At 43.9% G+C, this 14,664-nt stretch overlaps 2 protein-coding genes across 2 annotated transcripts; one reads left to right on the forward strand and one right to left on the reverse strand.

The window, feature by feature from the left end:
• Positions 1-4,432: 4,432 nt before the first annotated feature.
• On the reverse strand, positions 4,433-6,792 carry LOC133919469 (cytochrome P450 86A2-like). The gene has a single exon (XM_062363869.1). The coding sequence runs from the start codon at positions 6,485-6,487 to the stop codon at positions 4,883-4,885; it is 1,605 nt and encodes a 534-aa protein (XP_062219853.1). The 5' UTR covers positions 6,488-6,792; the 3' UTR covers positions 4,433-4,882.
• A 6,740-nt stretch (positions 6,793-13,532) lies between these two features.
• On the forward strand, positions 13,533-14,525 carry LOC133917642 (NDR1/HIN1-like protein 13). Its single transcript, XM_062361521.1, has one exon. It carries the CDS (start codon positions 13,742-13,744, stop codon positions 14,321-14,323), a length of 582 nt encoding a protein of 193 aa, XP_062217505.1. The 5' UTR covers positions 13,533-13,741; the 3' UTR covers positions 14,324-14,525.
• The last annotated feature ends 139 nt before the right edge of the window (positions 14,526-14,664 follow it).

The raw sequence follows: 14,664 nt of genomic DNA on the forward strand, positions 1-14,664 counted from the left end.
ACAAGACTAGAACACAGGAAGAAATGGCAGGGACTTTTTTTTTTCTTCCTTTTGCATACTTTTGACTGGTTTTACGCTTTTGTTGTTGTTGTTTGATGAACCTAGCAGTATTCTACGGGTTTGTCATTTCATTCAATTTGTGCTTAGAATATATGCATATTTTTCATTTTATATCTAGAACCATTTACCGATTCACACACATCCAAATGAATATGTATGATAGGCTAATATACATTATTGACCTAATGCAACACTTTGATCCTCGGCCCATCACCCACAGCAACGCGCGGGGTTGCTGCTAGTTTTACGTATGCAAATCTTGCATTCACTATACTACTGTAGCACCACATCATTTTTAGATGCAACTTCGTTATGCCATGCGAGCCACAACAATATGATATATTTGGAATTTACTGGGTGCAAGTGCAACAATACTCCGGAGACATTGAATAGCAATGGATATATTTTCCTTATACTCATCTAATCATACATATTTGACCCTTTGACCAAAATCCATCAAACTTTTAAAACTCTAACAGTCAATAGCTTTCAAAATATTTAATTTAGAAACATAAAAATCATACGTATAGATTTATCTTGAAAAATATTTTTTTAATATTATATTTTTATTATATATTATAACTATATTCTAATAGAAAATAATGATCAAAGTTACACGTCGAAGACCAAAAATCAAAAATATCATGTATTTTTCACCGGAGGGAGTACGTCCTAAGACCATCTCCAGCAGAGTCTGTATCCAGTGCTACAATACCCTGAAAAACACTATAGCACTCAAATTTTCTCTCCAGTAGAGTCTATATCCAGTGCTACAGTGTTAAGGAGAGAGAATCTGATCCTCTAAATTTGCTGAATTACTGTAGCAGCCACAACACTGGTTCACAGAGGTTGACTGTGGGTCCGAAGGGAGGAGAAGAGTAGTAGAAGGTAGGAAATAGGGTAGCTGTTTGAGATAGAAAAAATAAAGAGTATTGTAGTAGTGTTAGAGGATACTGTAATAGTGTTATAGGGGATGAATTTTTAAGTATATATTGGAGATGACCTAAGCACTCTGGAAGCACACCTTGAAGAGCCAGAAGCAGCGTCGAAGACAAGACAATACTTAGTACTGAATACACTTAGATCCCGTGGAATCAAGGTTCTCAATTGCTTTACCAAGTTCTGTAACACAGCTAAATAGCTACCTATAGCTGTGCTATATTTGCTTTACCAAGGTTCTCAATTGCTTTACCAAGTTCTGTAACATAACTAAATAGCTACCTATAGCTGCGCTATAGTTGCGCAATTGTCGAAGCAACATGCCATTCTCCCGTTGTATGAGCTATAAGTGCTAGTTTTAAATAGGTGTTCTATTTCACATAGCGCCGCTATTCTACATATGCACACATATGTCAGAGAAAACAAGTTAATTTTGAAGTCGAATTTTGCTAGAAGGCTTAAAAACATTTATTATAAGCTTGAACTATGAAAAAACCTAGCAAGATGATCATATGCCGCTCTTTTTTAATACTCCAACACTTATATTTCTTATTAATCAAGCAATTTTGTTACGGATATTATGACTTATAAGCTTACTATATTATATTTAGTACCTTCTTATGTAATGTCTCAATTATTTTTTCAAACATGAATTATATTATGCATGTATTTTAATATTTTGTATTTGTTGGTATTAAAACGCGACGAATGGTAGCACCCGCGATAGCTAGCAATAGCTTCTATAGCTTTTTATGGGACCATGCCACGAAGCCACGAAAATCGCAATTTAAAAGCTTGCGTGGAATACAATATAAGTTTTTTCTAAGAATTTTCATGAAGAGCTTTGTTATGAACTTATTTTCTTCTATTTCTTTTTACACTTTGGCATGCGGATGGTTTCATGAACCCACTACCTCCACCACGTTATTGCCTGCAGTTCAACATTTTGAGGCAAATTTGTGCTTGCAGAAAAAAATTCAAAACAAATTGAAACTCCTGAATACAATTAAGTACTACAAGACCCACTAGGTGCAATCAAACCAACCACAATTAACCACGGTTCTATAAGCATTTGCTAAAAGAGTTAGTTTAACGTCAACATATGAAGTGTACATATTAAGTGTACGCATGCATGATTTAGATCTAGCTATAAAGTTGTAAATCTCGTCGAGAGCTATAATTTTCGTATAAAGTTTGTCTCCGTCTGACATCGTTTGAAAAAGTTATAAATTTCTAAAATTGATCATCACTATCGGTTTGTATTATGATCCGGCAAAGATACTATCACTATCAGTCCATAATACGACTCGGTCTAATAATCCAATCAAATATTTTTTTAACTAGCTTTTATGGTTCATAACTTGTGATGATTATTTAGGCATCAAAATGACTTTTCATGTACCGTTCAATAAAACAACCATATTTTTTATACAAAGTTCGATTTCAACGTTTAGCCTCTACTTTCAAAGCTAACGAGAAGGCGCGTATGAAAAAAATACCCATGTTTACACCAGTCCCTTTCTTGACTAAAAAAAGGCTTGAAAGATCATTGGCATGATCTGTGAAGTTTTTAGTCGAAAATTGACCTCTTTCATTTTAATTCAAAATTTTTTGAGACATAATGCTACATCTGAAAGTCTATGCTGCGTAAACGTTTCATCAATCTGAGTTACCAAACTCGCGATAAAAATCATTCAAATTGTAGTTTTCAACTTTGTAGCCCTGATGTGGCTTTTTCAATCATGTGTAGTAGTGTTACACTAAATTCGGTGGTTTACTTTGCAGTCCGATGTATGGTTTTTCTAACTTTTTTTCTCTAAATCTTTGGATGATTAATTAGGCATTTATATAGCTTCAAATAAAAAAGTTATCAACTATAAAGTTGTAAGATCTCATCGACAGTTACAATTTTTATATAAAATTTGTCTTCATCCGATTTCGTATGAAAAAATTATGAAAATTTTAAGATAGACTACATTCTATTATCATTAACGGGTAATATCACTTCATTATTACTACCGGTTTTTGTCGGATAAACTATTACTGCTGATTTTTTAAGAACCGACAGTATATTTTATATAAAAATGACCCTTTCTATATCAGGACCAGTAGTGTTTCTAAACATACTTTATCACTACTAATTATTTCTGAAATAGTAGTAAAAGAGGGGCAAGAACGACCCTTTCTATATATGGTCACCAAGTTGTTGCCTCTGCTGCTATCGAGGTCCTGATGTAGGAGACGAGGAGGCATATGACAGGGCAAAACTAGCAATAGCAACATATTGCCAATTAGCGCCTTAACTCGCAAGCTGCGGCATTTTCTTTTCTTTGAAAACTAGTTGCAGCTAGCAAATCAAGTTTGACAACTTGGCCACGCCCTCGGGTTTCCTGCACCCGCGGGCGTTGCACAAGAAAATTACTTCTGGTGGTAGTAGAAGTATATATTGAACTACTTCCCGGTGAAGCTCGATCCGATCCTTATATTGATCTCTTCAGTCACATCTCTGCACCAAAGTGGAGTACTTCTCACAGGATATGCATGCATGGAGGACTGAGACTCTGACCGAAACCCTGACAGAACCAGACGCTCCAGACCTTCTTTCTGCTATATATATATATATATATATATATATATATATATATATATATATATATATATATACACTATTTCACGAATCCGTCGGTGTGTAGAGATGTGCCTTTGGTGTAACCGTGTAGTGACTCAAACTTTTGTCAAGTAGTCTTCGGGGGGAGAAAAAGGAACTTTTGTCAAGGAGATCGGAGACGGTCTGACGATGAGCATTGTTTTGTCTAAGAGTTCCAGTTTCCTCAAGCCGCATATCTTCACTGCCACGCAGGATCGATAGATGTGAAGTAGATCGTATGGTTGCATCAACCAAAACCAACCGTGGAACCACATGACCAGGGAGCAAGTAAGCAACCACATCTGAACCAACTGTCTCAAGCTGCAATTTCATCCTCTCAAATCCAGGATCTGGACGTGGCCGTCGCTGTCGCGTATCACATAATCCTTATCATTAAATGGTATATATTCGAATGGAAGCGCCATATCGTTGTCGTCAGAAGAAGAGTGCATAACGAACCTGCAACTGCAGGCCAGAGCTAGCGCGGCCAGCGGCATCGCCATCAGCTTTATTTATGCGCCTGCGTTTCTCGGTAGCTCTGCAACTGCATATGCAGGCTAGTTCTTCACCAGAACGAACGGCGCCAGCAAATGTCATCAATTCGATCGAGACACCGATGCAGGCACGGCCGACCGAAATGGATCGGTGCATGCGCAAGTGAGCTTAGGATTTATGTTGCTTCACAATGGAAAGCAACAGGATGCGTAAGTACCTGTCATCGACCACTGATGGAAGAAGAAAACAGCTCAAGAAAATGACGGCCGCATAGAAGCGAACAAGCTTAGGTACAACGACGTTTACTTACATGTTTCTTGGAACAAATTAAACAACTCTCTAGCTAGGAACAGAATAGAATATATTAGACTTGAAAAACGAAAGAAAGTTTCAAAGAATATAGTAGAACAGTTGGCCGGTCACCAACACGAACTGCCTCGAACAAATCTGTAGAGGTCTCCACCGTGGATACATCACAAATTATTACTCACACTCTCTGTTTGGCTTCTCTGTGTTTTTTCCCACCCCTTGTGCTGAGATCCAAGTCCAGCTAGATCTTGCCATTTTGCAAAATTTCCCGATCTCCCTTATCAGAATGGCAAATCCGGAAAGAAGCGACTTGATTGTTCTCACCAGCCCATTTAATTTACTTACTGTCTTGTACCCATATCTACACATGCAATGTCCAGCGTGTCCTCGGCGGCAGCACGAATCTTGGTGCACGGAAGGTCTCCGGATCTTCTACGCGCAGGGCGCCGTGGCCAGCCTTGCAACGTCCAAGCCACGGAACTCGTCGATGACCGGAGCGAGGTCGCGCGGGCGCACCTCCATCCGGAGCCCGTGCTTCATGAAGAGCGTGAGCGACATCTTCTGCTCGACACGGTGGCCCGGCGCGACGGACAGCCGGTGGCGGAGGAGCACGCTGCCGGCGATGTTCTTCATCTGCAGGTAGGCCAGGTCCTTGCCGAGGCAGATCCTCGGCCCGGCGTTGAACGCCACGAACCTGTACGAGTCGTGCGGCTCGAACCTTGTGCCGTCGGCGGACAGCCACCGCTCCGGCCGGAACTCAAGGCAGTCCTCCCCCCACACCGTCTTCATGCGCCCCGCCGAGTATATGGAGTACGTCACCGACGACCCTGCCGGGACGAACGTGCCGTCCGGGAGGTGGTCGTCGGAGACGACGTGCTTGGAGTCCTCGGGGACGGAGGGGTACAGGCGCAGGGTCTCTGAGAGCGCCGCCTTGAGGTAGACCAGGCGATCGAGCTCCTCGAAGGTGAAGGGCGCTGCCAGCCACAATGCCGGGTCGTGGGTGCCGCGGGACACGGCGAGCACGGCGCAGAGCTCGCGCACGATCTTGCGCTCCACGGCGGGGTGGGTGGACACGAGCCAGAAGAACCAGGAGAGCGCAACGGAGGAGGTGTCGCGGCCGGCGAGGATGAAGTTGAGCGCCACGTGCTGCAGCGACTCGTCCGAGTAGGAGCCCTTGCGCATGAACCGGGAGAGCAGGTCGTCGTGCGTGGCCACCGTGTCGCACTTGCCGTTGCCCGCGAGCTCGAGCTTGCGCGCCTTGATGACGGCGGCGAGGTACTGGTCAACGTGCGCGACGCTGCGGGCCAGCGTGGTCTCCATACCGAGGCCCAGCCACTTCTTGCACCGCCACAGGCACTCCGGGAAGATGAAGCGGTTCAACGTCGCCTCCGTGGCGCGGTCGAACGCCGAGGCGAACGCATTCTCCGGCAGGCCCGGCGCGAGCGTCTCGGGGTCCTTGCCGAACGCCAGGCCGCAGATGTTGTCGAAGGTGAGGCGGAGCAGGAGGTCCTGGAGGTCGACGTGCGCCATGCCGGCGGCCGCCCCGTCCAGGATGGGCAGCAGCCTGAGGTGGATGGAGCGCGACACCCAACGGGACATGGCCGTCCGGAGTGTGCGCGTGGTGAACTCGAGCGCGGCCGTCTTGCGCTGCGCGACCCACATGTCGCCGTCGGAGTTGAAGATGCCGTCGCCGAGCAGGTCCCGGAAGACAGCGTGCCAGAATGGGCCCTTGGGGTAGTTGTCGAAGCGGGCCTTGAGGACGTGCTCCAGGTTGCGCGGGTCGCACGTGACGGTGACCAGCCCGCCGCGGCGCGCCACCCCGGGCACCGCGAAGATGCAGGTCTGGTACGTGCCGCCCGCGCGGCGCAGGTTGGCCGCGATCCACTCGTGCATGTCCTCGGCGTGCTGCACCAGCCCCGGCAGGCTGCCGAGCAGCGGCCACACCCGCGGCCCGCTCAGCCCCCGCGACAGCCGCCAGAACCACGCCATGTACGCGGCCACCGCCGCCACCACCACCGCCCACGTCCCCGCCTCCATTGCCGGCCAGCGATCGACCGACTTGTCTGGCTAGCTAGCTAGCTAGTTTACAGACCACCAGCTAGAATGGATCCGATCACTGGCTTGGGTAGCTAGTGCAATGGAGTAGTAAGTGACTCCACATGGAGCAAGCAATGCAAGGGGAGGAGATGGCAGAGTGCAGCAGAGGAAGACCGACACTTTATAGAACTGGTCGGGGCACAGTTGAGATCGATGGATGGCAATTAAATGTTCGCCAGTACGTCGTCGGTCTTACTACTACCAGTACTATACTCCCTAGCTAGCAAGCTCCCGTAGCCAGCGTGCAGCGACGTAGTCACCACAACGTGTGTGTACATCACATTTATACGCCACTGGATCGTCCCGTACGGTTATGACGATGTGATCAACCGGCAGCTGGACAAAGACCCTGGCCGATCGATGTGGATCGCGCCGCGTGATGTGGGCGGTCGTTCGTTCGTTCGTTCGACCGGGACGATCGAACAAGAAACGGCACGGGCGGTCGACCATAAATTGCCGCCGGGGGTCGTTGGGTGGCCGCGGCGCGCGCACCAGGTTGCCAAAACCAATTGGCGCGCGCGCACGGGCCAATCAGCCGCGACGACGCGCACCTAACCGTGCGAAGGCCATTGAATGCACGGCCGGGGAGGCATTGAATTGAAGCCGAGGGGAGGGTGGTGGTGGAGACTGGAGAGCGGAGTGGAGTGGAGACCGACCCATCCGTATGGAGGAGAAAGCTAGACAGCAGCCAGTAGAGAGCGATGCAGATGTGGTAATACTGCTGCTGCGGTGCACGACGGCTCCAGCTTCGGCTGGCAATGCCGATGCGTGGAGGGAGATGAGGTAGCAGAACCATGTGGCGTGTCACGTGTGCGCGCGCGATCCAGACGGGCTGGACGAGACCTGGAGCTAGCATAAATAGAGGGCCGTGAAGTTCTGTTCTGGCGTACTCAATGCCAGAGCGTTGGTAGACATCCGAGTTGATTTTTTATTTTTTTCATTTTTTTTAAGATGAATCGTGAGCTAAATCATATATTGAATTAAAGTTGAGCCAAATACTAGAGTAGCCCACCTAGACGACCCTTAAGTCCGCCACTGCGCGTGAAGTTGTGACCCGGCGCATCTTTTGCAGCCTCTGCTACGCAGGGAGTATCAGAGAAGGATTTGTTGTCTCAAGTCAAAAGAAACGGCTGTCTTTAGCGTGTACGTGTGTCTTTTAGCTTGTTTGACAGCAAGTTATGCTATAAGCCTATAACTACCGATATGTGTGGTGAGGCTAACTCCTTTTGGGGGTTTAAACACAACTGCGATCGCATGAACCTAATTCTCTGCTGAGAAAGACGGCTACGTGCGACTGAACTAGCTAGGGACGAATCAAGCTTTCCTTCCATGTACAAGCGAGACCGTCCGGCCGCGATCGGATAGAACAAGAAAAAAGAGACTCCAAAAGTTCTGGTGGGCGCATAGACGAGGACGTGCGTGATAGCTCGCTTGGGCCTTGATTCGTAGGATCGAGCGGTTGTTCGGTGCGATCGATCGGCTTACTGTCAGACCTAATTTCAAAATCAAACCAAATATAAGCTATAGGTATGTTAGGTTAAATTATATAATATTATTAACTCAAATGCACTTTCGTTCAAAAAAACCAGCGATGTAGCGGAATTTAACGTAATCTTCAATCTTTCGAACTACTCCACAGGCAATCGACGAAGAACAGCCTAGAATGTAACATCCTCTATGAAGTTCTCAAAATCTTTCTCCAACTGAGCAATATTGTTTGGGTATAGCAAGTATGAATACATAAAATACTCAGTAAGTATGAAAAAGTATGATATGAGGGTTTAAGATAATGAATGATTGACTCTATTTTATTGCAACTAAGCTATTCTAACTTAAGACTTAATAAAATATATTAGTCATATTTATTATGTGGGACGATAAGACTTTAAAAGATATAACTCATCGGATTTAATCTGACTATCAAACTCACCGGTTATTACATTTCCAGATACCAACTCATCGGGTCACCACCACCAAAATTTCCACTAATTATGAAGAAGTCTAAACCTCTCTTAACTGTGAGTATGTTTGATTAATCAGTTTTATTTCTTTGCAGAGATATACAACTTTATTCATAATTCGTGATTCACATGTTACTTCACACTTCTGGAGTGTAGAGCCAGAATCTCGCTACAAGGGCTTTACAGAGCGCCTCCTACTATGTATACATCCACTAAAATTTCATCGCTAACATAGATTATATCCACTGCAGATGTCTCCTCTTAGTACCACTCAACAACCAATTGGTATGTACAGAGCCAGGCGGATAACTAGTTATTCAGCCAGGTTGTACCCATATTAGCCTCATAGTTGTACTGTTGAGTAAAGTTACATGCTTCGCAAACCGGTCCTTAAGATCTAAAGCAAGTATTTGCACATAAACCAATACGCACACAACAGTCATACCAACCAAATCAACCTGCCTAGATCCCTATGATCCATGTTGCTACAAATGATTGTCCAATCCGATTCATGTTGCATAGACAATTAATCAGGTTATTAAATAATACACTCATATCCATAACAACGAAGCTAAGAAAGTCTACCCTTGACACCCCGACTTCAACACAAATGACAAGGATAATCTGGAAAGTACTGGTAAACCCTAAACACAGATGACAATTAATCGATAAATTTTAATTATAAAACCCTAATTACTGTGCAACGCTGACGTGGCTCGGTTTACTGACTGGACTGGCTATATTGTACAAATACGCAGACGTGGCACGCTTGCATGGCGGCACTGACTGGATTGGATCTATTTAAATGCAAACCGCACAAAAACGATTGGACGATCGAGATCGTCTACACAGGAAAGGGTATGTGAGCTCTAATCCTAACCGATACATCAAGATCTGATGGTGGGGAACGAGTTTTCCTTGGCTCCGGCTAGAACAACGGCAACGACAGCACCACACAACTCGGTTGCCGATGATGAGTGGCAGAAGGTGATGAGCAGAGGTAGGTGAACCCGTTTGACGGTTCAAACGACGTCGGGTCAGACCGGAGAGGCTCGGCGACGAAGGGGCTTCAACAGTGAGCTTCGGCGGCCTCTAGAACTACGTGCGGTGCTGGAAACTCAACAGCGAACGGTAGCTGACGACGAGGTGTGAATGGCGAACACGGGCATGAACTCGGATGGCGTCGGGGATGCACGAATCGACATAGCGACAGTGAGGGAGCTCAGTGAAGGTTCGGCAACGGCGCGGGAGCTCTCGGGTGAGGGGTAATCGACGAGAATTAGGGCTTTGAGCGCAGTGGAGCAAAGAGGGGCTCGGGGAAGGGTCGGCTTGGGATTTATAGTCACGGGTGAGCGGTTGCGGAGATGGGGGAGCACGCACGCTGAAACGTGGGACGTTATGTGGTTTCAGTGGAGCAGTTGGGGCGAGGGTGGGAGGTTGGAGATGATGGGTGGGACCTGTGCGTTAGAGGAAGGGAGGCGGGGATCGTGAGGACGTCGGTGCGGAAAGAAAGGGCGTCACACTTAACGTTTTTTGGCTAGTGTTGGGTGTCGCTGATGATGCTACGACAGGAGTTTTTTTATTTTTTTATTTTCTAACTTAAAATATTAAATAAATAGATTTCTGGTAGAAAGATTTGTAAAAATAGAGGCCTACCGTCTTCTCATAAGGCGGCTAGGCTCTTACTGTCCTTGAGAGAGCAGCAAGTAGTCCAGTTCTACCAGCATGGTAGCATGGGCCCTTACCGCCTCTTCAGACGGGGGTTAGCCTAGAGGATGAAAAGTAGTTGTCGAAATTACTGTTCATGACTATCATTTCATCTTCCATATACTCTATTCAAAATAGCAGTCTTTTGTTACTCTAAAAATTATATAACTTTTTGTATGTATTTCATAATGCATGTGCAACCTATTTTAATTGGATTCATCCAAAAATCCTGCATAGAATTTAAACTAAAATTCTCCAAAGACGACTATTTTTATAAATTCTAATAATTGTTAGGTTCTCAAATAAATTTTCAAAAATCTGAAAAAATTCATTAATATTCTTCTTATATGATGGAATAATTTCTAAAATTATTTCCAGCCATAGTTTATATGGTGAGAAAAATATCACATGAAATTTGTAAAATTATTTCCATCCTATAAATAAAAAATATTTTCCATCCTATACATAAAAAATATTTACAATGGATATATTTCCAACGGCTAAATTTTGTATATGTTTGAATTTTTTAAATTCAAATTGAATTAAAAGATGAATATCACATGAAATGATAAAATACATATAAATAGAGTATTATAAAGGAACTTACTTTTTTACCATATAAAGTATGGCTGGAAATAATTTTAAAAATTATTCCATCATATAAAAAGAATATTACTGAATTTTTCAGATTTTTAAAAATTTATTTGAGACCCTAACAATTGTTAGAATTTATAAAAGTAGTCTTTTTTTGAGAATTTTAGTTTAAATTCTACATGGTGGTTTTGGATGAATCTAATTAAAATGGGTTGTACATAGATTATGAAACATATACAAAAAGTTATATAATTTTTAGAGTAACAGAAGACTACTATTTTGAATAGAGCATATGAGAGACGAAATGAGAGTTATTAACAGTAATTTTGACGACTACTGTTAATGCAGCGGGCTAACCGCTAGAGGGTGGGAAGGCCCGCGTTGTTATGGTGGCAGAACTGAACTGCTTGCCGTCTAAAACTTTTTAGATAATGGTAGATGTTTATTTTTATAATTTTTTAAAGAAATTTATTTATTTAATATTTTAAGTTAGAAAATATAAAAATAAAAAACTCGCTACGACGGCACCGAGGAAAGATTAGACGTTGCATCACGTACATTAGACGTTGTTGGGCCGATCGTCTTAAGCTGCTTGAACCAGGAAATTTTTCATTTTTATCTACTAAAAGCATGCGATGGATGGACCCAAGCTACGAGGCTAGGCGGAAAAGGTTAGTTTTCGTTCATCTTCCATCGTGGTGTTGAAAAGTTTTTGCCTCCGAGGTTACAGTAGAAACTCTGCACAAGTTACAAAATTATGTAACACGAACATTCAAAACAAAATTTACGTAACATGATCCATACCAAACAGAAAGTGTCGATGTTGCCCACTAAAAGTTACTCTTCTTTCATCTATATCTTGATCTATACTCTATATAATTCATCAGTTATGACAGCCCGTCACTAATGGGTGATCCGGGTTAAGACTCGATCAAGACCCGCCACTAATGAGAGGTCATTAGGAATGACGAGAGAACAACCCGTCACTAAAGATAATAATAACGGGTCATCTCAAAACCCATCATTAGTGATGGAGTCATTAGTGACGGGTGATCTTAAAGCTCGTCACTAATGATATAGTCATTAGTGATGGATGAAGAGAACACACTTATTAGTGACGGGTTACTTAAATACCTATCACTAATGAGTCAGTCATTAGTGGTAGGTAGAGACGACATGCTCATTAGTGACGGGTGATAAAGACACCCATCACAACTAATGGCTGACTCATTAGTGATGAGCCTTTAGGTGACCCTTCACTAATGATTTGTCGGATCCTAAGTCATTGCTAGTCGAGTAAAAAATTTATAACTTTTTATACTAATTTAGATTGGGAAAAATTTATATAAAAAAATGTAGCACTCGACGAGCTCTATAACTTTGTAGTTGATTATTTTTTATTTAAAGTCATATAGATGTACAAATAAATATATAAAGACTATCCAAGGAACCACACATAGAGCTACAAATTAAAGTACTAGATGTAGTGTAAAACTAGTAGGAATCATTGAAAAAGACACGTATATGGTCACAAAGTTGAAAATTACAAATTCAAAGATTTTTATCATGAGTTTGGTAACTCGGATTGATGAAATGTCTACGTAGCACTAACTTTCAGATGTAGCATTATGTCTCCAAAAATTTTCAGACAAATCGGATAAGGTTAATTTTTGATGAAAAACTTCAGAGGTCCTATCAAGGGTCTTTTAAGCCCTTTTTAGTGTCAAGAAAGGTACAAGTCTAAGGGCATGCTTTTTTTTGGATACGCCACCTCGTTAGCTTTAAAAGTAGAGATCAAACGTCAAAATTGAGCTCCGTATGAAAAAATTATGACTATTTTATTGAACACTGCAGGAGTTGAATACAAATTTTTTCATACAGGGTCGGATGGAGACAACTTTATATAAATATTGTAGAACTCGACGAGATCTATAACTTTATAATTGACAAAATTTTATTTAACATCATTTAGCAAAATTACAACCTCTATAAAATTGAGTAAAATTAGTCATCAACGACGGGTGATAGGTATGACATATTACTAATGATCTTTGGCAAAAAAGTTTAAAATAATAAAATATTCAGTTTCTATCCTAACTACGTGATAGCAAAGATGGTAAGTGGCTACATGCGCAATGAGTAGGATGCGGGTTCGATTTCCATGAAACGCAAACTTGAAAATAATGTAAAAAAGTGTGGCTTGTCAGGTATATGAAATAAGCTTGCGTTTGGGTGGTTCGGGTGATTTTTTTTTGATTTTTTTTATAAAAAATATGAAAAATATTTATTGGTCATTAGTAACGGATCAAGATTACAACCCGTCATTAATATTCAGTCAATAATAGCAAGTCGTGGTTATCACCCGTCACTAATAACTTTTTTTTTCATGTAGTGTCAATTTCTATTTTTTTCAAATTGCTATATACTAAATACGTGTGAAACAACTATACAGTTGCTAGTTTTGTCAAAGTGAAGACATCCTTCTTCATTGTCATTCGACATTTCCGGTTCTTCTACAGCCCCTATCTTTCCATAAAAAAGTTAAAGTTCCATATGCAAGCACACTCTTAGTCTAAATTCTAAACTATGCATCCATTTGTTTCTGGGCTGTCAATATGCGTTCCCTTCCTTCGCATTGATTCCGGAGTAGGAGTGAGCCAGAAGGATTCCAAAACCAAAGCTCCATCCAAAGCGCCCCAGCTCGAAACCATCGAAGCGCAGACCACTCCAGCCACAACCTGTCACGATTCGTGTAGAACCTCCTCTCGCCACTCAACGAACCATGCTAGTGTTGCTGTATATAGAGAGGGCTAGAGGCACTGCAACGTTGGTGGATTTGTTCGCGACAAGCTAAGCCCAAGAGCCGCGCTCTCTCTAAGGACGTAGTGGTGCTAGTGCGGTGGCCCAAGCTCCTCGATCGGGTGTTGGAGGGATGGCGGAGCCGAGGCGCACGCGGCCGTCGACGTTCCAGTGCGCCGCGGCCACACTGCTGGCTCTGGTCGTCGTAGTGGTCATCGTCGTCCTCCTGTGGCTCTTCCTCCACCCGTCGAAGCTCCACCTCTCCGTCGACCACGCCGCCACGGCGGGGTTCAACTTCACGACCGCCGGCGCGCTCACGGGCGCCTTCGACCTCACCCTGCGCGCCTACAACTGGGACGAGCGCGCCGCGGTGTTGTACCGCTCGCTCGACGTCGGGGTGTGGTACAACGGCACGTACCTCGCGGGCGCCCAGGCGCCGGGGTTCATCCAGCCGCCGGAGAACGAGACGAGGATCGACGTGGCCGCGCAGGCCGCTGCGACGGAGGTGCTGCCGCGGGACGTGGAGGCGGGCATGAAGAGGGAGCGGACGGAAGGGAAGCTGACGGTGGACGTGCACGTCTGGGCCAAGGTGCGGTTCCGGTACGGCGTGGTGAGGACGCGGCGGTACACCGTGCGCGCGAGCTGCCCGGCGGTGGTCGTCGACTTCGCGTCGCCGACCTCGTTCGACCGGGTCTACTGCCACATTCATATCTGATGAGTACTCGATAATACTGCGCGCGTGTGGACAACACTTTCACAAGCATGGGGTGGTGTTTCTTTCTCGTTTGCTTCAAGGATTCGTTTGGGTTTGGATTGATTCTTCTTTTGTGTGCTATTTCTTTCATCGCTTATGCCTATGTTAATCTTTGATGTAAACTGATTTCCATGGATTGTATAAATATTTTTTGACTGGTCTCTGGTCCGGTGGTCCCTACAGGCCTCACCGGGGATGCTTGCCCCTTTTTTAAAATAAATAAATAAATAAATAAATATTTTTTGACTACTTTAATTGTACAGGTAAGCATGATATTCGTCCATTTCACCCATTTATACATA

The sequence above is a fragment of the Phragmites australis genome, chromosome 5 (genome assembly GCF_958298935.1).
Source record: "Phragmites australis chromosome 5, lpPhrAust1.1, whole genome shotgun sequence".
NCBI classification, from domain to species: Eukaryota; Viridiplantae; Streptophyta; class Magnoliopsida; order Poales; family Poaceae; genus Phragmites; species Phragmites australis.